Raw genomic sequence first — 22,375 nt, 5'->3', positions numbered from 1 at the left:
ATGCATAGTAAAGTGAATAGAACCAGGAGAATGTACAAACACAATAACAACAATATTGTTGGATGAAGAATTGTGAATGACTTAGTTATTCTCAGCAATACAATGATCCAAGCCAATCTCAAAGGACTAATGATGAAGCATATTATCCACCTCCAGAGAAAGAACTGATATTGATTGAATACAGACAGAAGTATGCTATTTTTCACTTTCTTTGATTCTTTTTCTTTTATTTGAGTCTTCTTGTACAAAATGACTAATATGGAAATGTTTTACATAATTTTATATGTATAACCTATATCGAATTGCTTATCTTCTCAGGGAGGGGAGGAAGGTAGGAAGGGAGGGAAAGATGATAGAATTTGGAACTCAAAACTTTAAATAAAAATGTTGAAAAAATTGAAAAGAAAAACAAAACGAAAACCAAATTAATTACAGGTAGAAAAAAAGACATTAGCAACGCGAGGAGAAATCACCAAACAAGTCCTTTAACCTCTCATTACTTGTTTCTTCATCTGCAAAACAGGGATAATGGTCTTTGCACTATGTACCTCACAAGAATTCATTATTTTTCTATTCATTTTTGGGAGAAAGTTCAGATTACGCTGAATGAGTAGTTAGCAAAAGAATCTCTTTCAGGAACATTGTCTCTCCCTCACCCCCCCCTCCCCATCTTGAAGTGTTTTAAAAATTTCATCTCTGTTATCTATTTTGTTATCTATCCCTCCAAAGGTGCAGATTGAAATTCATCCACATCCATTTATCCTGTTCAACTTTTCTTCCTGTCCTCCCATGAGTTTGACACTGAACCTGCTGGAAGCTTTCCTCACTTTCTCCTGAAATCTGGCTGTCCATTTGTTAATCCATTATTGTTGTGACAAAAGAGGAAACTGAGGCCTAGAGTGGTTAAGTGACTAGGAATTGTGGAATATTAAAACTGGAAGGGAAAGGGCCTTAAGAGATTATTTAGTCTAACCTTAATTTCCCGAGGCCCAGAAAGATTGTTACTTAAAGTCATGGAATGACTTTGACGTTGCAGCCTTAGAAAAAGATGGTCTACAATCCAACCCCCAGGAGAATATGGAGGAGGGACTCTAGTTTCATTCCTCCTTACCCCCTCCCCAATCCAAAAGAAAACATAATAGTCCTGCATTTTGAACAATAAACTCTAAACTCTTCGGCCTGACGCCGGCCTAGCTGGGACGTTAGTGGAAGCAGGCTGAGCTCAGGACCTTGATGCAATGACAAACGGGAGGAGGAAGAAGAGGCTTCGCTGGGAGATGCAAGGAGTAGAGTCTGGGGCCACCCCAACTCCGTCTTCTAGGACTGCCGGGGTGGGGGCCCGCTAGGTGGAGGGGTCTCCTAGCTGGTGGCCCATCCCCACCCAGGGCTCGGTCTGGATCCCCGGGGCCTGTCCCAAAGCTGGGCCCGAGAGGGGGGCTAATGCACTCACGCCGCGCGCTGCAGCTGCCTCAGCAAGTGAGCGACCCTCTCCCTGCCCGCTGCGGCCATGGCTGCCCGGGAAACCTCTCAGCTGGCAGGCAGGCGACAGACAGTCAGACAGACAGACAGGCAGATGCCGCCTCCGTGTGGCCGAGAGAAGCCTTCAACTCGGGGGCGGAGCCAGCCTGGGCCGCTCCCACTGACCAGCCTTCCATCCTCCCCCCTGGTGCCGGCTAACGTCCAGGCTGGGTCACCTCCCCTCCTTGCCCCACCCCCTACATTTCTGCCCTTTGCCTCGGATCCCTGATCTCGGGGCAAGCGGGCTGGCCATGCATCTGCCTCTTACAGGAGATGAAACCTCTTTATTCCCTTCCTCTCTCCCCAGCTGCAAGTCACCAGCCGAAGCACCTTTTTGTGATCCACCTTCAAGTTCAGGGGGGAAAGTTCCTGACTCCGGCTATTTATTGACACAGCTAACAACCTCAATCCCTCCCCCCATTGCTTAGTCCATCCTCTGGCAGACGAGGAGCAAATCTAGAGTCTGGACCTTTCCGGTTCGCCGTCATTTATTTGGATTAAGTAGGGTTTTGTGTGTGTGTGTGTGTGGGTGGGTGGGGGGCAATGAAGGTTAAGTGACTTACCCAGGGTCACACAGCTAGTAAGTGTCAAGTGTCTGAGGTCGGATTTGAACTCAGGTACTCCTGACTCCAGGGCCGGCGCTCTATCCACTGCACCACCTAGCTGCCCCTGGATTAAGTATTAAAAAGGCCACTTCGGACTGCATTTAAAAGCACCCAACGTATTTATGCAAACTAAACCCTCTTTCCTCCCAAAACTTTTGATTAAAACAAAAAAAGTGGGGGTGGAGGGGTAAATCTTAGTGGCTGGGATTGTTAGGGGAAAGGGAGGAAAGAGGTTTTTGAGTTCCTAGACTCTCTAGTCTCCGGACTTCAGTTTTTTCTTTTGTAAAATGAGAGGGTTGGCTTAGATGATCTATCTCTGAGACGCCTTCCTTTAATAGCTATGCTGTACTATGATTGCAGGCCCCTGGGCCTTTCTGGGACTCAGTTTCCTCCTCTGTTAAAAAAAAAAAAGAGGTGGGGGAGGAAGTAGGGGAGAAAGGAGTGGGGAAAAAAAATTCTTTCCTTTTTTTCTACATCCCAATACCAGGAACTCTGAGGATGCAAAAATCAAAAGCCTCCAGGGCAGCTAGGTGGCAGTGGATAGAGCGCAGGCCCTGGAGTCAGGAGGATCTGAGTTCAAATCCGACCTTAGACACTTGACATTTACTAGCTGTGTGACCCTGGGCAGGTCACTTAACCCTCATTGCCCGCAAAATAAATAAATAATAAAAAGCCTCTGTCCTCAAAGAGCTTACATTCTATTGGGAGTAAACAACATGTACAAAGATAAGTATATACATAATACATAGAGAAAAATACCAAGTAATTTCAGGTGGGGTCTAAAGTCCCACTTCTACAAGAAGCCCTTCCTTAATTTAGTGCCTTCCCTCAGATTATTTCAATTTTTCCCCTTTATACTTCCTGTTCGTACATTGCTACTTGCAAAGTGTCACCCCTCAGATGATGAGCTGCTTGAGAGCAGAGGGGCTGGGTTGTCATTTGTGTCCCCATTTCTCTGTACAGAGCCTGGAACATACAGTACAATAGAATCTTTGTCCCTTATTCTCAAGGAGGACCAAAATGACATTACTGTGTTGAGGTCAAGGTACAGTGTGTCCAACTGTGGCGGATCAGACAGATTGGGCACAAATAGCTTGGCATATAGTAGATGATTAACAAATGTTTGTTGATTGTCTGGGGAGGGGAATGCACCAATAACTAGGAGAATGAAGAATGGTCTTTTGAAGACCACTGAGCATCATTTGAAGGGAGCCAGGGATTCTGTGAAGAAGTGAGGAAAATAAACATGGGCAACAACAGCCTATACAAAGGTAAAGAGGTGGGAGATGAGATGTTTTATGTACAGGGAACACCAAGTGGACTAAACTGGGTGGAAAGAGTGTGTGAGGAAGAATATTTGATTAGAAATCTAAAAAGATAAGATGGAACCAAATCATGTAGCTGCTATTCAGTCATTTCAGTCCTGTCCCACTCTGTGACCCCATTTGGGGTTTTCTTGTCAGATAGTGGAGTGGTTGCCATCTCCTTCTCCAGCTCATTTTTTGGGGGTGGGGTGGGGCAATGAGGGTAAGTGACTTGCCCAGGGTCACACAGCTAGTGTCAAGTTTCTGAGGCTGGATTTGAAGTCAGGTCCTCCTGAATCCAGAGCCAGTGCTCTATCCACTGTGCCACCTAGCTGCCCCCTCCAGCTCATTTTTTTTTTTTTTTGCGGGGCAATGGGGGTTAAGTGACTTGCCCAGGGTCACACAGCCAGTAAGTGTCAAGTGTCTGAGACTGGATTTGAACTCAGGAACTCCTGAATCCAGGGCTGGTGCTTTATCCACTGTGCCCCCCCAGCTCATTTTACAGAAGAGGAAACTGAAGCAAAAAGGGTTAAGTGACTTGCCCAGGGTCACACAGCTACTAAGTGTCTGAGGCCAAATTTAAACTCACCCTCTGGACTAGAGGCCTGGCACTCTATCCACTGTACCACCTAGTTGCCCTAGAGGCCTATCAGGAATGTTAAATGCCAGGTTGAGGAATATGTATTTTGTCTTAAAGGCTATTGCCTATAAGACACCAAAACTTCTTGAGCAAAAGAGTGTCATGGTCAGACCCTTTCTACAAAATACACTAATACTTAGTTTATGTATTATATTATATATTTATGTTATTATTTTAATACTTATTTATTATTATAATTAGTATTCATTTGAGATATTTTAAAATACCTTCCTCTCTACCTTTAATTTTTCCATTTAAAAAATTTACTCTGGAATCTTATTGTTGACTTCTGTTGGCACAGAGGTTGAGATTATGCAAAAGTTTCGTATAACAGAGGAAACAGTCTGAAGAAAGTGCTTTGCAAAGCTTAAAGTGCTATAAAACCTTGAGTTATTACTGTCATGTTTAAAGTAAATTCATTTGTGATACCAAGTTGGATGCAGATAGAAACCACCCACATCTATTCATCCTATGCCATCCTGACTTCTTTAGGTCATGCCCAGTGAAGGTGAACTCCAGTAGGTCCTACAGGACCAGCCCAACCAAGGGGGCTGGTTCTGTTTGCTAGAAGACCTAAGGGTTGAGAAACTTATTGTTAGAATTGGTCAATCGATTTATGAAGATCATCTATCAACAAACAGAGCACTTATTTGTTTTGGTGGAAGAAGCAAAAATTAAATCAAATCTCTTCCCCCAATGTAACAAAAACCCAAGGGTTTTTAGCTAATAGCTGAACATTTCTATAGTGCTTAATATTTGATACTCATAGCAACTTTAGAACGGTGTAGGGATTATTCTTTTTTTTTTTTTTGCAGGGCAATGAGGGTTAAGTAACTTGCCCAGGGTCACACAGCTAGTAAGTGTCAAGTTTCTGAGGCTGGATTTGAACTCAGGCCCTCCTGAATCCAGGGCCAGTGCTTTATCCACTATACCACCCAGCTGCCCCCCCCCCAAGGCTTTTTTTTTTTTTCCCCCTGGCTGCCCCCAATTCCTGGAATGTGCTCCCTCTTCTCTTTTACTTCCCTGGTTTCCTTGAAAATCCCCAAAACCCCACCTTCTATAAGAAGCTTTCCTTCTTTTAATTATTTCCTGTATATAACTTGCTTTGTACTTATGTTTACATGTTATCTACCCCATTAGACTGTAAGCTCCTTGAAAGGAAGGGCTGTCTTTTGCCTCTTTTTGTATTCCCAGTGCTTATTTAGCACAGTGCTTGTCACATAGTAGGCACTTAATCGTTTGTTGAATTGAATCTAGTTCTAACCCCTTGACCTTCCAGCTGAGGAAACTGAGCCCCAGAGTTGATTATAGATCTGAACAAACCTTTCTGATTGCAAATCCAGTTCTCTTCCCATTGAACTATGTTGTGTCCAATTCAGTAATTGCCAGATAATGCAAATTTGTTTTCAGCAACCTGGGACATTTAAATTATTCATATATTTTTACTATGGATCAATTTGAATTTTCATTTTAGATAATTAATAGGGGTTGACCCTAATTGACCAGAAAAATATGAATCTGTCAGTTTTTGAAAATAAACAATAGACAAACAGCCCCACTGGAACATCAGTGTTTTTGACAGTAAAAATAGGAAGGCCTTCATCAATTTAAGCAGATCCTTGGTGGAAGACTTAAAGGACAATAGTGATTATTACAGCTGAAAAGGCATGGGGGTTATGATCTATATTGTAAGAGTACTCATACACTAATGAGATGGCAAACTCAAAATATATATTTATGGGGCCACATAAAATTAGCTCTTAATCCCCTGTGAAATAGCTCCTGGAATCTTCTTCATCTTTTCAATGCATTTACCATATTCTATTTTGTATTTCCATGAAGGCCTGACGTATGCTCCTGACAAACTCCATTTTTGCTTTGCCCAGCAACTTGTACAAAGTATGCTTAATAAACGTTCAACTAAAAATTCACCATTTACTGTACTTTGAACTGTCATTTTAGTAACATGGGGTGCCTAAGTATCCACTGTGTAGGGATCCCAAGCTAAGTTATTAAAAGTAGGTTTTAGCAGTTTATACAGTAGCCAAAACAATCCAAAATGGTTGAGGTAATATAACAGGAGGAGAGCTTGGGGGATGAGAACAACCCCATGTCAGCTAGCTAGCGCTACTCATACTTACTCTTATTCAGATTTTACTCAATGATTTTTTAATAAGTTCCCTCTCCTAGGAGCAAGTTTAACACTTATGTGGTATGAAAGTACAATTAATCACTGTAGACCCAAAATATGCCTCATGTTTTTCCAGTTTTAAGTATTTACCCTGAGACAACCATAACTGGTTTGGAAGTTTTGCTACATTTCCTTTCCATAGCAACCGTGCAGTTAGGTGACTGTAGGCTGCTGTTTTTTGGGTGGCAAACCCAGACTGCTACAGCCACATCTTAAGATATAAGCTCCCCAAAAGACACATTTTGGATAAGAACTCAACATTTATTTTTACACCTGGTTACTTTTATACTCAATTCAGAACTCACAATATTAAACTTTTACTAAGAAATTGAAATATATTCATAACTTCCTCAACAATCCCCCTCCTCCAAAAGTTCAAGCAGTTTAAGTTTCAAAGTCCAGAAAACCATTTCAAGCCCTAGGATATTCCTTGATAACTCTGTCCCCATTCATTTTTTTTATGTCCAAAGCAATTAAATTTTGGGCCACAGAGCTTAGGTGCTTAACCAGCAAACACACAAGAAGGCACTCCCAATTCAGTGATTGAACACACATTAGAGAGGAAAATTCATCACTTCCTTCTCTTTCCTCCTTGACGCTGTCCTTTTTTGCCACCTAAGCCTGGTGGTCCCCCTTTTCTCTTGCTTCCTGGGCCCGGAGGTCCCCCTTTCCCCTTGGCCCCCGGCCCTGGGGGTCGCCCTTTTCGCTTGCCCCCCTTGGCTATCTTCCTCTTCTTGGCGGCCTCCTCCCTGTCCTCCTCCCTCATCTGCTTGTTGGTGGCCTTGGTCACGTCCATTCTGGGCTTTTTGCTGTTCATGACCCTGATCAGCTCCAACTGGTTCTTCTTTTCGGTAGCAAAGTCGCCGATATTCGGCTGGAACTGGCGCTTTTTGCCGGGGCCCCGGGGCGGCTTCTCCTTGGGCAGCCGCTCCTGGAAGCGCCCCACGGAGGCGGTGGACAGCTTGGCCACCTGCATGGCTTTGCCCAACTCGTCTCGGCTCTGGTAGCCGGTGGGGTGCATGCCCCCCTGGCTGGGGAGTTGTACCTTGTGGGCCCGGGCGATGTTGCGCAGCCGGTTCAGCTCGTTCTTGGCCACGCGCTCCTTCTTGGCCTGCAGCCTCTTGGCGAACTGGTCCTCGTTAGGGTCGGCGCCGCCGGGCACCTCGATCAGCCACTCCTTGGTGTCGTCGCGGGCCCGCTGGTAGCCCCAGCGCCGCCGCCACTGCTTGCTCGTCTCGTCCCACACCAGACTGGTTTTCTTCCGCGGCCGGATGCCCTTCAGCTGCGCGAACTGCTGCCAGCGGGTGAGCGGCCGCGGCTTGGGCAGCGGCTTTTCGCGCGGCAGCCGCAGGCTGGGCTCGGGCAGCTTGGCCACCACCGCCTCCTCCACGCGCTCCGTGGGCAGCTGCCACAGCTGGTTGATGAGCAGCTGCACGTTGTCGCGGGCCAGCCCCAGCAGCCGCGTCTCCAACTCCGACTTGTTCCGCTGCCGCAGGCCCGTCGGGGGGTTGCGGTCAATGGCCAGGAGGTTGCCCAGATCGAATTCGAGCTCTAGGTCCTTGTGCACAGTGATGAGCCGCAGCTTCTCCGCCTCGGCCTGCTCGGCCCGGGCCAGCACCTCTTCCACACTGCGGGGCTCCATGGCTAACCGCGGGGACTGGTCGCAGAGGAAACCACCCCGCAAGCCCCGGCTCGGACCACGTGCGTTTCCGTGTACGCTCCTTCCGGAAGTCGAAAGGTTTCCCTTCCGGTGCCACTGGAGAAATTCCGGGGACCGACGTGTAGGGACACGCCCGGCAGGGGGCAGCGATGCTGTACTGATTGGGCGAGACACTCGGAGACAGGCTCTGAGGTGAGGGAGGTGCAATTGTGCGACTACAAGTCCCAGCGGCCCGGCTAGAACTACGAATCCCAGAATGCCATGCAGCCCGGCTCCCCACGTGTTAAGAGCTAGTAAGTAGCAGAATTTGAATTGCTGGAATCTCAGATCCGAGATTCTGGCCACCACACTCATAAGTTAGAGGGATGAAAAAGTTGCATAAATTTTTCAAAATGCAAATCTTAAAAAAAAAAAATAACATGGATTTTTACATGGAAAGGACCCTACGTGAACAAAAATGGTTTGGGAGACGGTAGCAAGCAATTATTAAGCGCCTATTACGTGCCAGGCACGGTGCTAAGCGCTTTACAAAAATTATCTCGTTTGATCCTTACAACAATTCTGGGAAGATGGTGCTATTATCTCCTTTTTACACATAAGGAAACTGAGGCTGAGAGAAGTTAAGTGGCTTGCTTGGAGTCACACAGCTAGTAAATGTCGGAGGCCGAATTTGAACTCGTCTTCCTGATTCCTCTGTTCACTTTGCCTCCTAGCCGCTTCTGAAATTACAGAACTCAGTTGTATACTCCCGTAAGGGAGATAGTGAAGTAGGTAATACAGGTATTATTCTCTTGTGATAGATGAGGAAATTGACTCTCAACTTGACTTGGTAAAGTCAGGTAGCTAGAGTGTTAGATGGAATCCCCAACACTGGAACACGGGTCTCCTTGTTTCTCTCTGATTCTTCTGAAGCTTCGACTTTTGGTTAGAATGCTGTCCTTTTGGGGATATGGGTTCTTGTTTGCCTCTAGCTCTTGATCCCACATTGAAACCAAAACATTCTTATCAGAATTTGCTGAGGGAGTCAATAAAGATGAATAATTCAGGTGACAAACATTAAATACTGGCTGTGTAAAGAACACTGCTGGGTACTAGAAGAGAGAAGGATTTTTAGATTAAAAAATCAATACAGTGGCTCTGCCCTGGTGAGGCATTTGGTCTAGTTGAGGGGTGGGGCGGGGGTGGAATATATCAAATGAATAACTATGAAAAAAAATGATCCCGGCATTATTGTGTTAAAGAGGTTTAAACAAAATTCTTTGTGAGGTCTGAGGGGATCTGGATTGACTGGAGTGGTGGTAGAGTTCACATTTGAATTGGACTTTGGAGGGTGGTTAGGGGAGAGAGGAATTCCAGACACAAAAAAAATTGATGTGGGCAGAATTTGAGGTCAAATTGATCGTGAGTTGTCCGAAAAGAATTACAAGACTCAGTGACTCAGTTTCCCAAGTTTTATTGTAATACTGTGGGTGACTACAGGGAGAGAAGTCAGATTTATAGCGTGGATAAAGTGATTATCAGTCTCATTATAATAAACTCCACATTGGGGAGGTACAAGGGAGGGCCTGTCCCACTCATTATAATATTCTCCACCTTTGGGAGGTACAGGGGAGGACCCATCCCAATTTGGAGTTCCTGGGATCCTAAGCCAACCCCAAGGCGGGTACCTTTTTCTGTGGAAGTGTGTTTTGGGGGTTTACCGGTCATAAGATGAATCTGGGGACAAATGTGGCCTTTTCTGCGCATGTCTCTTTCTGTTTCCCATGGCTAGTTTCCCATTTTTCATTAGAATTTCTATACCCTGTCATTTTATTTAAGGTCTTCATGACCCAGCTCCCTCTGTTCCCGTTATGGGTACTGATTTCTGTGGGTAAGAGAACCTAGTATCCTGACTTGTAAGTTATCCAATAACTGGAGTCTAACTCCCTTTTGGAGCTAATATCTGAATTAAAACTTGGGTCTTAGGTTTTTCTATTAACCCCCTTTTTTTCACCTCCTACATCAAAATTAAACAAAATAAAGTGCAGAATGTGTAAGAAACACAGGTGTAAGAATCCTTAGCAGTTGGTGAAAAATAGAATTTATCTTCAGCATAGAGTATATGGGGGTTTCTTTGTTAAGGATAACTACATAAGTTTTAAGGAGCTTGAATGCCAAGATGAGGAGCTGGATATTTATTCAGTTAGAAATAGGAAGCTATTAAAGGGTTTTGGACAGAGGAATGATGTGGCCAGTTCTATGCATATGAAATAAGTTTGGTGGTAGCATAAAGGATTTATTAGAGCGGGGAGTGAGTAGAGGCAGGAGGAGGAGTCCAGACTATTGTTGGTGAGAGCCTGTCTGAGGATGGTAGCAGTGGGAATGGGGAGAAGAAATGAGTAAGTAGGTAATTGAGTGGATATGGGAAGTGTAGGGGAGGGAAGAATCAAAGATAACACTAAAGTTCCAAACATGGAAAGTCAGGTTGTTTTCACTTCTGGGTACCACAATTCAGGAAGGGTATTGATAAAGTAGAGATCAGAAGAGGTCAACCAGGATGGTGAAGGTTTGGAAGATAGCCCGGAGAAGAAAAGACTTCTCTTCCATGAAGTCTACATTCCAGGCAAATTGGCCTGCTCCTTATCCCTCCTACATGATATTCCATTTCCTATTGCCATGCTTTTATACTTCCATTTAGGATATACTCCCTTCTCTTCTCCACATCTCAGAATTTTTGCCATCCTTCAAAGTAGAGGTTGGGGGCTATCTCTTACATGAAGCTTTTCCTTAAAATGATTGAATTTTCTTATCTTTGTACATATTCTTCTCCCTGCTCCTCCCTAGAATATAAACTCCTCAAGGTTATTTTGTTTTTAATTTATCTCTGATGCCCAACACTCTCTTGCTACCTGAACTTGCCAAGTGAAGCTGAACTTCAATTTCCTTATCTGTAAAAAGTTCAAATCCAGCCTCAGACACTTACTAGCTGTGTGACTTTGGGCCAGTCACTTAATTCTGTTTGCCTCAGTTTCCTCATCTGTCAAATGAGCTGCAGAAGGAAATGGCAAAATGCTCCAATATCTTTGCCAAGAAAACTCCAAATGGGATCACAAAAGGTGGAATATGACTAAGAATGACTGAACAGCAATAACAAAAGAAAGTTTGTACCAGAGTGGTGGCAGTGTCAGAAGCGAGAAAACATATATGAGAGATGTTATAAAGGTAAAAATTGACAAGACTTAGCCACACATTGGATGTAAGAATTGTGTAGAATAATTAAAGGTAAAGGATTTAATCAGAGAAATGTATGACCAGAAAAACAATTCATTTGCATAGCAGTAGAAAAGAATAACAAATGGACATAACATATATTCCACTGTCACCTATTAAATGTGAAGAACATGCAAGGAGGACTCTTGATATATTGGGTGGACCATCCTCCCTATGGCAGATGTATGGAAGAACATGAATGAGAGTTGCCCAAGTGAGTAAATACAGGTGGATTATAGTTTGATTTTTTGGATGGAGTCCCTGTATTGAGGAAATCACACATTCACTGGGGTATTGATAAACTTGAGAGCGTTCCTAGAATACCAAGGTGGCTAAGGACATTGAGGCGATGCCATGTGATGATCAAATCGAAGGATTGTCTCATTTGAAGGACTGTGATATGGAAGAGCAAGTAGACTTGTCCTGCTTGGCCCTAAGAGGACAGAACTAGGAGTAATGGGTAGAAATTACAAAGAGGTTGATTTAGGCTTGACATAAGGACAAACATCCTAAGTTACCAAGATTCAAAAGTGGAATGGAATGTCTTGGAGAATCTTCAGTCATTGGCTGAATAACTCCTTCTCAGCTATGGTATAGAGGAAACTCTTGTTTAGGTACAGCTTGAACTAGAGGGTCTTTGAGATTGGTCATAGCTCTGATAGTCTGATTGTTCTCTGATTGTTTAATATGTGGTAGTCTTTTCTTCCCGACCAGACTGCAGGCTTCTCAGGGACAGGAACAGGCTCTTATATATCTTTCATTTTCCCAACAACACTAAGTATGGATGCTTACAAGAAACTCAATAAATACTTATTGGTGGATTTATATAGTTGGACAGTTAGTGATTACAGATATTTATAAGTAAAATGAAAAGCATTATATATAAGGTATGCTTGCTTTAGTAAAGTCTGTATTCAACCATAGGAGAATTTGCTGTTATTATGGTAACAATACCTCATCTTTGAGGTTTATCACTTGCAGTTAGAGCATCTTTGTGTTGTTAGGATATCATCATTTGCAGGTTCATGGAGAATAAAAACATTCAAAGGTATGTGATGGTGGCTATAATGTCTCTTTACTGATACTAATGTGTGGCTGCAGCTATTAGACTCCTGAATTTTTACCCTACTTATCTGATAAGTCACCCCATCTGTTTGTAGAAGTTTTTAAACTCCACTGAAAATCTTTACCCAAAAAACCAAACGAAACCAAACCAAAAAGACAGAACTCACCAACTCTCAATTTGGTGATTTATTAGATGACTCCTGAGACCATGCTATCACACTTGCCAAACTGAAATCTATATACAATTACATACTAAAAAATCAGATTTGCTCTTTGATATCACATGCCTTAAGGACCTTGCCAACTAGGGAAGCAGGTAGTGACTTGTCATTAGGCCCCTCAATTCCCTGAAGCAACAAAAGCACTGAGAATCGGACCACCAAGTTTTCCAGCTAAAAAATGTAATTTTCACAACCCCGTAAAAATTATGGAGAGCACTGCTTGGAATTAATTCAGTGTCCACATTAGTAGGAAGATAGGACTTCCTTAGCTGTTCAAGCTTCAGAAAATGCCAAATGGTGCAATCTTCCAGTTCCTTAAAAAAAAAAAAATGAAGTTCTGAAGGCTAAATTACCTTCAAGGATTTATCTCTCAATCCTGTTTGGAGAAATCTTCTTTTAGGGATTAATTCCCTTCAAAGGATGGTTCAGGAAATGTGCCCAGGTTTTACATATTTTCATGTGGGGATTAAAGTTGTCCAGCCTACAATAAAAGAAACTGAGGCAGAGCTCTCTGAGCCAATGGCACTTTATTAAAGGGTCCATGGTCCCCTCTAATGAAGTGGACCGCATATTTTCCTTACAATCTGAGATGCCCCCTTCTTCCAGGACCTTGTTTATATAGGGTTTGATACCCAAATATGCAAAAGAGGCATGGTGAAATACTGAATCTCATTGGTTGATAGACCTTGCTCTTGAGAGCCCAAAATGACATATTGGTGGGGATGGAGGGTGGAGGTTACAGATTAGACCAAGTATAAGGCATCTCCACTGACTCAGTGGTCATAGGATGGTCAACTGCTCATGATGGACAAGAGAGAGAAGTCCAGAGGTACAAAAATAAGTTGGAGGACTTTCCATGTAATTGAGTTACCTCTACCACACTGGACTTAGTCACCACGAGAAGGAAAAACAAGGGAAGAGGGCCTATAGTTAGCTTCCTATAATTAAGCAAGAGAATTTACAATCTGCAGCTCATATCTCTGGGGCTTAATATATAGAACTTATAATCACTACCCCTATGAAATCATATCAAACTGATTAATACTGATTAGAATAGGGCAGGGGTGCAAATGAATGATTTCTCACAGCCAATTATTTCTAAATCTTATAGGCTGCAACCTTCCAACACAAACTGGGAGATAAAACAAATATAAAACAGAATACACAAAATTATTCATTCACCCTTTTTACCTGGAAAAGATTTTGGCTATTCGAGAGGTCAAGAGATCTGCTTTATTGGTGGGTAGCACCCTTACTAATAAAACATAATTTTCCTTGGAGAAACTTGCCTCAATTTACCCTTTTGTTAAATCTCAAATGCAACAGAGAGAACAATGAACAGAGCTGGGAAGGTGAGGAAAATAATATAATTGGTTATAGGGTTGGTAACATCATGGGGGTGAGGACAACATGATTGGTTACATTAAAAAGAGTGGACCAACACTCATGTGGGGCTAGCAACTACCCCTCTCTGTTAGAAGAATGCTTGATTGATATATGGGATCCATCTGCATCCTGAGGGTATTTATTGCTACTGGACCAGGGATAGCAGACTCCCTGGCTCCTAGGATGGAGATAAGACCCTCCTTAATTGTACAAGGACAGGCAAGGATGGACAGTACCAGGCTAATTCATAGGCCTTCAATGATAGCAAACAGATATCAAGAAAAATATCAGGATAAGAAGATTTCTTTTAACTAACTCAGAGAGGAAGCTCAACTCTGGTGACCAATAAATGTTCATTGTTTGAGTCCACCTGTAAAGTTAGAGATAGTGGACCAGATTCCTTGGGGACCACCTGCATTCCTCAAGGATATCAGATTTCCTGAGGTACAAATAGAACAGTGATTAGCAGAATACTAAACTTAGCTCATAGGCAAAGAGATGCCAAAATATGGCTTGAGTCCTACAAATTGGGGCAGTTATGCAGGATAGGATCAATTACAGAATGGAATAAATTATAAAATGATACAGAATCAATTTAATTCTTTCACCCTGAAGTGTGTGTGTGTATTTCTATATAAGCATATGCACACATACACACATATACATACAATATGTATATAGCATATCTATACATATCTATCTATATCTATGTATAGCACACATGCACACACGTACACAGTGTTTTTGTGCTGACCTGAATAATAAAGGCAGAAATGTCAAAAAAGGTAGAGGTTGGGGGTAGCTAGGTGGTGCATTGCATAAAGCACCGGCCCTGGATTCAGGAGGACCTGAGTTCAAATCTGGCCTCAGACACTTTACACTTACTAGCTGTGTGACCCTGGGCAAGTCACTTAACCCTCATTGCCCTGCCAAAAAACAAAAAAAAAAAAAGAAGAAGAAAGAAAAGAAAAAGAAAAAAAAAGGTAGAGGTTGATAGCCCTTGTGGCTTTACCATACTTGTTCTTGCACCCAGGTCTATTGTATGCCAACCAGGAGCATTGTGGGAGATCATGGAATTCTTGTCCTACCTCCTCCAATGGTAGACCTTTAAAGCTACTGTGGGGTTTAGGAAGCTGATTGACAATGAGGGATTGACAGGATTAAGAGGATTTTTCTAACCCCAAATCAGATAGTTGATTAAAATTGAAAGCAGCAGAAGTCAATCTAAAGTATAGACTTAATCTTAATCTGGGAATTCTATTGGCTCTTCTCTCCCATTTTCTTTTCTTTCTTTCTTTCTTTCTTTCTTTCTTTCTTTCTTTCTTTCTTTCTTTCTTTCTTTCTTTCTTTCTTTCTTTCTTTCTTTCTTTCTTTCTTTCTTTCTTTCTTTCTTTCTTTCTTTCTTTCTTTGTTTAGTGAGGCAATTGGGGTTAAGTGACTTGCCTAGGATCACACAGCTAGTAAGTGTTAAGTGTCTGAGGCCTGATTTGAACTCAGGTCCTCCTGACTCCAGGACCAGTGCTCTATCCACTGCGCCACCTAGCTGCCCTCTGTTGGCTCATTTATTTATTTATTTGTTTTTTTGCGGGGCAATGGGGGTTAAGTGACTTGCCCAGGGTCACACAGCTAGTAAGTGTCAAGTGTCTGAGGCCGGATTTGAACTCAGGTACTCCTGAATCCATGGCCAGTGCTTTATCCACTGCACCACCTAGCTGCCCCCCGGCTCTTTTATTAATAAACTTCCTGGCTGGGTGTCTCATTATGACTTTAGTTTTTTGTTTGTTTTATGGCTTTGGTTTCTTTGGAAGATTAAGAGCGCTTTAGCCTTCCATTGTAAAGGAACAGGCTTTTAACATAGATGGAAACAGAGAGCAGCCTTCGTCACTGAAGCAGGATTGTAGATGGTAGGGCCAGTAGATGGTAGCAGAGAACAATGAATGCAGCATCTGAAGCATCGAGACAACAGGGGAGCCTCTTCAGAGTGTGGGAATGGATATGTGCGGAGCATAGCAGAGATCACCCAGCATCCGGCACAAAGCATCCGATGCCCAGCAGTGGTGATGGAACTTCTGCTGAAGGACAGTATGATGATATAACCAGAGAACCCTGACATTTCTGCAGCCTCAGAGATGGAAGTGTGGTCACATGTCCCTACATATGTGCCTTCCAGGGACTATTACCTATGATTATTCTTTTGATTAGATCACCACATATAACATCAACAGGCATCATATAAATGTGCTAGCTATTTAAGGCTTATAAAGCACTTTACATGCGTTTTCTCATTTGATCCTCATAACCCTGTGAAGTAGGTGCTATTATTTTGATAAGAGACTTTAGAAGTCATTGCATCCAGCCCTTTTGTTTTGTAGGTAGGGAAACTGAGGCCCAGAGAAATTAAGTTTCTTGTTCAGGGTCACATAGCTATTAACAACCTGATGCAGAATTTGAACTTAGGTCTTTTTGACTCCAAGGCCAACATTATCCAACACACCAAGAAGTGGGGTATATTTTTTATCTGTCTCTTTGATAGTTTAGTAAGGTAATTCTCAGACCACTGGTTCAATTCTAGCTCAAATATAGACTAGATCTCTAAATTTTATTTCAACTTTAAAATCTTATGAGTCTAGAGCTTTTTGCATTGGAGCAATGTTTATAGGAACCATCTAGACTGTGTTGTGGCTGTGGATATGTGAATTTCAAATTCAAGATGGTAGAATTGCCATGTTTGATGTGGAAAGTGAGCTAAGTACAAGGGTTCCAAGAATGTGGGGGGCAGTAGAACTAATGCCCCTGTGCATTCCCAAAGCATTCCATAGATGCCAGTGATTACTATTTTTTAAATGTTTTTTTATTTTTGTGGGGCAATGAAGGTTAAGTGACTTGCCGAAGGTCACACAGCTAGTGTCAAGTGTCTGAGGCTGGATTTGAACTCAGGTCCTCCTGAACCCAAGGCCAGTACTTTATCCACTGAGCCACCTAGCTGCCCCCAGTGATTACTATTTTACCTAGTTGAGAAGGATGCCTCTTTTTCTCTGGTGTAGCTGCTCCACCCTTTCTGGTGTAGGCTCTCAGGAAATGGAGGCATGTGGTACAATGGCAAAAATACTGAATTTGTAGTCAGAAGACCAGGGTTCAAATTCTGACTCTCCTGTTTACTGCCAGTGTGGCCTTAGGCAAGGTCACTTCACCAGGTCTCAGTTTCCTCTGGAAAATGAGGAGATTGGACTAGGTGACCTCTGAAGTTCCTTTCAGCTGTAAGTCTATGATCATATGATATATATTCAGAAACAGAGTTACATAAGGAAGAGTAGAAAAAAATTACATCAGTATTGTTTCCAGAGACTTTAGATGTTTAGATTGGTTTGCTATCCATTCACAACCTATTGAGACTTATACTGGCAGGTTGGTTTCAGTTGTGCTCGTTGTAAAAAGAAGAAATATGGATTTTCAAGCCTTAATTCAATCAGGCAGTTCATTGACAAGCATTTATCCAGGCATCATCTGAGACGTTGTGGATACAAAGACAAAACTGAAAGTCCTTGCCTTCAAGAAACATATATTTGGGTAAGCTAGGTGGCACAGTGGATAGAGCACTGGCCCTGGAGTCAGGAGTACCTGAGTTCAAATCCGGCCTCAGACACTTAACACTTACTAGCTGTGTGACCCTGGGCAAGTCATTTAACCCCAATTGTCTCACCAAAAAAAGAAGAAGAAGAAGCATATATTCATATGTCCAAACATTCATTCATTCAACAACATAACTATAACTAGTTCAAGGATCTCAGTTGAAGGAGCTATGCCTTAAATTATACCATAGCCTACTCTACTTGGTAATGCTGTCATTGGGCAGAGAACTCATTCAGTATTTGAAAGGTAGTGGAAATGAAGTCTCTGTGTCTGAAGGCCTTTGTAAGTTAAGAATTCTTTCCCTGAAATGTATTTGGTGTTGGGAACCAGCTCCTGCATGGGACTATATAGGGAAGACCTGTTAGGGTTTAGGATTAACTTTCAGGGCAGACTACTTTCTCTGTAGTTTTTTGAGCTTCTTTATAATTAATCATATTTTTACTAGATGGTACAGTGGGTAGAAGTGCTGGACTTGGAGTCAGGAAGATATGAGTTCAAATCCTGTCTCAGACACTATCTATGGGACCCTGGACAAAACATTTAACCTTTTCCAATCACATCTTTAAAATTGTCATAACAATAATAGCACCTCCTTCATAGGATTGTTGTGAAGATTAAATGAGATAAGATGAACAGTGTTTTGCAAACTTTAAAGCACTATGTAAACACAAACTATTATTATTTCTTACTAATATATTAACATATTAATGTACCATAATTTAAACATTCCTCTATTATAAGACATTTAGGTTGCTTCCACCCCCCCCCATTATATATAATGCTGCTATGTTAAAATCTATGAGCAGTCAGTTCTTTATTTTGCATGAAATCAATTTTTTTTTTGGTGGGGGGGTGAGGCAATCGGGGTTAAGTGACTTGCCCATCGTCACACAGTTAGTAAGTGTTAAGTGTCTGAGGTAAGATTTGAACTCAGGTCTTCTTGAATCCAGGGCTGGTGCTCTATCTACTGTGCCACCTAGCTGCCCCTTGAAATCAATTAATTTAAATACAAATATTTTTGAGAAAATATGGGGTTTTTAAATTGATGTTTAATGTTAAGCTTCTAATGTCATAGTTAATAGGGAAAACCCAGCAGTGGTAAACCAACAGTCCCTATAGGACTGTTTTTTTTTTTTTTTTTAGTGAGGCAATTGGGGTTAAGTGACTTGCCCAGGGTCACACAGCTAGTAAGTGTTAAGCATCTGAGGCCGGATTTTGAACTCAGGTACTCCTGACTCCAGGGCCATGCTCTATCCACTGCGCCACCTAGCTGCCCCTATAGGACTGTTTTTACTTATTGCTTAGTATATATGTTCCCAGAACTTTACTGATTGGAAAAAATAAGTCAGAGATTAAAAAACAAAAAACAACAAACCTTCTCCCGAGTCCCAGACTTATGGAAAAACTTCTTGATACAAATTAAAAATACTCACCATAGCAGTTACAGCCTGCTTATGAGATTCCTGATTCTTAGTTCTGTCAATCATATCATCCTTTGGATAGTTTTAAATGGAGGGAGACAGTTTTGGTGAGTGGCAGAGTTTATTTAAGACTTTTTGATATCTTGAAGAGAATTTGCACCTATCTCAATAATTTTCAAACCAACCGTATCCTTCCTTATAGAGGTTCAGTGGTAAAACTATTAACTGGGACATAGTTTCATGGGCTTTTTTTTTCTTTTTTTCTAGGTGGTGAAGTGGATAGAGCACCAGGTCAAAGTCAGGAAGACCTGTGTTCAAAACTGGACACTGACACTAATGGTATGATCTTAGGCAAGTCAACTGACTTTATTTTCCTCAGTTTCTTCAGCTGCATATTTTTATTCTAGTTGCTGTTGAAAATGTGGAGATTTCATATGCTGTTGATGGCATATTCAGAACCAATATACATATAAATGCTATATGGGGGGTAGAAATGGAGCTCAGAAATACTTGAATAGATATGTGATCTGATCCTTTCAATGATAGAAATTATAATCTATCCATGCCTGCCCAGCCTGTGGGACTCTTGTCCTAACAAATTAGAGCTGTCCAAAAATAGAATGGGGTGCCCTTGGAGTGGTGGGTTCCCCCTCATTGGAGGTTTTCAGGAAGATGTTATGACCACAAATGGGTTACAATATAATGGGGATTTCTTTTGGGTATACCTTCGACTAGATGTCTGCTAAGACACCTCCCAGCTCTTAAATTCTTTGAGAATTGTCACCTTTTGGAGAGAAAACTAACAATGTATGCATAAGGGCTATTCTGTAAAACCAAAAGAGCGGAAGTATAAGTTTTTTAAAAAAAGATTTGACACAGTTGACTTCTTTTAGGAGCAAAGAGTTAGCACCTCAGTTAACGCAATGGAGAGGCTCAATAAGTGGCAGTAGTGAGTATTGGGGAATAGGCTCAGCAGAGAATAGGGGAGGGTAATGATGTCACCAGAACACAACACAGTCCTATAGCTTCAGATATGTGAGTTGCTGTGTATGCCCTGCTCACATGTGTTCCTTACATGCATGCTACTCCTGTGTTTATTCACTCTTCATAATGAGGGTGTGTGTTTTTGTGAGAGCGTGTACCCCAGGTCTATGAATGGGTAATATTTCATTGCTGCTTTTCTTACTGTGCTATTTCATTAAATGCCTTTGCTTTGAACTTATTATACCTTCTGGCAGACTAGTAAAAGGAAGTCCCCCACTGGGGGCTTTTGAGCTATAGGGTTTTTTGGGGGGGGCGGGGCAATGAGGGTTAAGTGACTTGCCCAGGGTCACACAGCTTGTGTTAAGTGTCTGAGGCCAAATTTGAACTCAGGTCCTCCTGAATCCAGGGCTGGTGCTCTATCCACTGTGTCACCTAGCTGCCCCCTTGAGCTATAGTTTTAAGTGAAAAGAGACCTATGGAGTGGCTTGAACCTGAGTTAATGTTTTTTGCTGTGTGTGTCTATGTGTGCATGTGTGTGTCTGTATACCTCAAATGTTATATATATAAAAGTACTCTGAAAAATATAAATAGGTAAGCAAGTATAAAAGTATTATCATAAGCATATCTACTACTTATAAGGGTAATATCAACAGTTGTGATTTTTAAATAAAGGCAATGAGGTAGTTAGGTGGCACAGAGGACAGAGTGCTGGGCCTGGAATAAGGAAAATTTATTCATCTTCTTGAGTTCAAATCTGGCCTCAGGCATTTACTACCTGTGACGCTGGGCAAGTCATTTAATTCTGTTTCCTCAGTTTCCTCATCTGGAAAATGAACTGGAGAAGGAAATGGCAAACCACTCCAGTAGAAGAAAATCCCAAGTCGGGTCAGAAAGAATTGGACATGACTGAAAAGCGACCCAACAGCAACAAATAAAGGCAGTAGAAGACCTTGATTGTGTTTTACAAGGTATTTTCCTTGCAACAGCCCTGTGAAAGAGGTGGCATGGTATTATCTTCATTTTCTAGCGAGGAAACTGAGTTCCAGAGAGATTAAGTGATTTTGAGCCACAGTGATCTACTGGATGGGACTTCAGAGACAATCTCAGCTAAATGTTATCTCAAAAGAAGTTCTCTGGATAACATTTTTGTCAAAGGTTTGCCAATCTCCCCTTATAGACTTACAGGGATAGGGGATTTCTGCTTCCTGAAACTGCTTAGTCTACTTTTGCCTTACTGTTTCTTGTTGTTGTTGTTGTTGTTATTGTTCAGCTGTTTCAGTTGTGTCTGACTCTTCATGACCCCATTTGGGATTTTCTTGTCAAAGACATTGGAGTGGCTTGCCATTTCCTTCTCCAGTTCATTTTATAGATGAGGAATGTGAAGCAAACCAGGTAAGTGACTTGCCCAGGGTCACACAGCTAGTAAGTGTCTGAGGTCAAGTTTGAACTCAGGTCTTCCTGACTCCAGGCCTAGTATTCTATCCACTGTGCCACCGGGCTACCTCTCTAGTGGTTAGGAAGTTTTCCCTGTAACTTCCACCCATTGGACTAGAAAGGTTGTGTGGTCCCAAAGGGATTTACAAAATGCCAACATATCTATTTTACAGTCACTTTTACAAGTATTTTTGGTACTAAAGCTTAATTTCAACTAGCAGCTCAAGGGAATTTTCATCTGAGCTTGTGGCTTTATTCTGTGGCATATGTTTCACCATGGTCTTAAGAATATATCTCCAGAAAGGCAGAGGTGAAACATCGGACAGAAAGAATGACAATATTTTTCATCTTCCTGTTAACAATTAGAAAATTTTTCAACAGGAGATGAGAAAGGAGTAAGAGTGTTATTGGTTTGTTTTTGTCTTTTCTTTTAGACTAGGTCTCCCTATCTCACCCAGGCTCACAGTTTAGGGGATACTCATGGTTCCAGACCCACTACCAAATGGCATGGGAGCTTTGACCCACTCCATTTCTCACCTGAACAGCTTGGTGGCTCCCAGCTCCCTGGGGCTTACCATGTTAATGCCCTCCTTAGTACAAACACCTGGTAGGCATAGATCACTGTGTCTCAGAACCTCAGCCCTCTGGAGATCTGACATCTTCAATCTCCCCAGGGGCTGAGATGAAAGGTCTGAGCCACCACACCCACCTAGTGTTAATGTTCTCACAAATTAGAGACAAAAACGTCTAAAGCATGCCTCACCCCTTTGTATTCCCAGAAAACTGACCTTCCGCCAACGAAACATATTCTTACAGATTTTTTTCCCCCATTTGGATTCTCTATCTCCTTAGATTTCCTCCCCAAACTTTTCTCAATTACCTCTAGTTGTCAACAGAAATTATTATGGGAATGATTCAAACCCCTGCTGTGAGCAGTTACTATGAGTATTTTCATCTAGAAAACTCAGTGTACCAGTAATTTAATAAAATAGCAGAAAAGGGTCCTTAAAATACTTATACCATTTCCAGATGATTCTTGTTCACTGATTTATAATTTTAATTTAGGA

The 22,375-nt window shown here is 42.1% G+C and overlaps 2 protein-coding genes across 2 annotated transcripts in view; both read right to left on the bottom strand.

Moving 5' to 3' along the window:
- Positions 1-1,614, bottom strand: part of ADHFE1 (alcohol dehydrogenase iron containing 1) — a 39,730-nt gene extending 38,116 nt beyond the window's left edge. The window contains exon 1 of the mRNA XM_043979789.1: positions 1,451-1,614. Coding sequence (XP_043835724.1) covers positions 1,451-1,509 — 59 coding nt within the window. The 5' untranslated portion in view covers positions 1,510-1,614. The remainder of the gene's footprint in view (positions 1-1,450) is intronic.
- Positions 1,615-6,498: 4,884 nt separating this feature from the next.
- Positions 6,499-7,974, bottom strand: RRS1 (ribosome biogenesis regulator 1 homolog). The gene has a single exon (XM_043998376.1). It carries the CDS (start codon positions 7,898-7,900, stop codon positions 6,830-6,832), a length of 1,071 nt encoding a protein of 356 aa, XP_043854311.1. The 5' UTR covers positions 7,901-7,974; the 3' UTR covers positions 6,499-6,829.
- Between the last annotated feature and the right edge of the window lie 14,401 nt (positions 7,975-22,375).

This window comes from Dromiciops gliroides, chromosome 1, assembly GCF_019393635.1.
Source record: "Dromiciops gliroides isolate mDroGli1 chromosome 1, mDroGli1.pri, whole genome shotgun sequence".
NCBI lineage: Eukaryota > Metazoa > Chordata > Mammalia > Microbiotheria > Microbiotheriidae > Dromiciops > Dromiciops gliroides.
The sequence above is the reverse complement of the archived record's forward strand: the minus strand, read 5'-3'. Positions and strand labels throughout refer to the sequence as shown.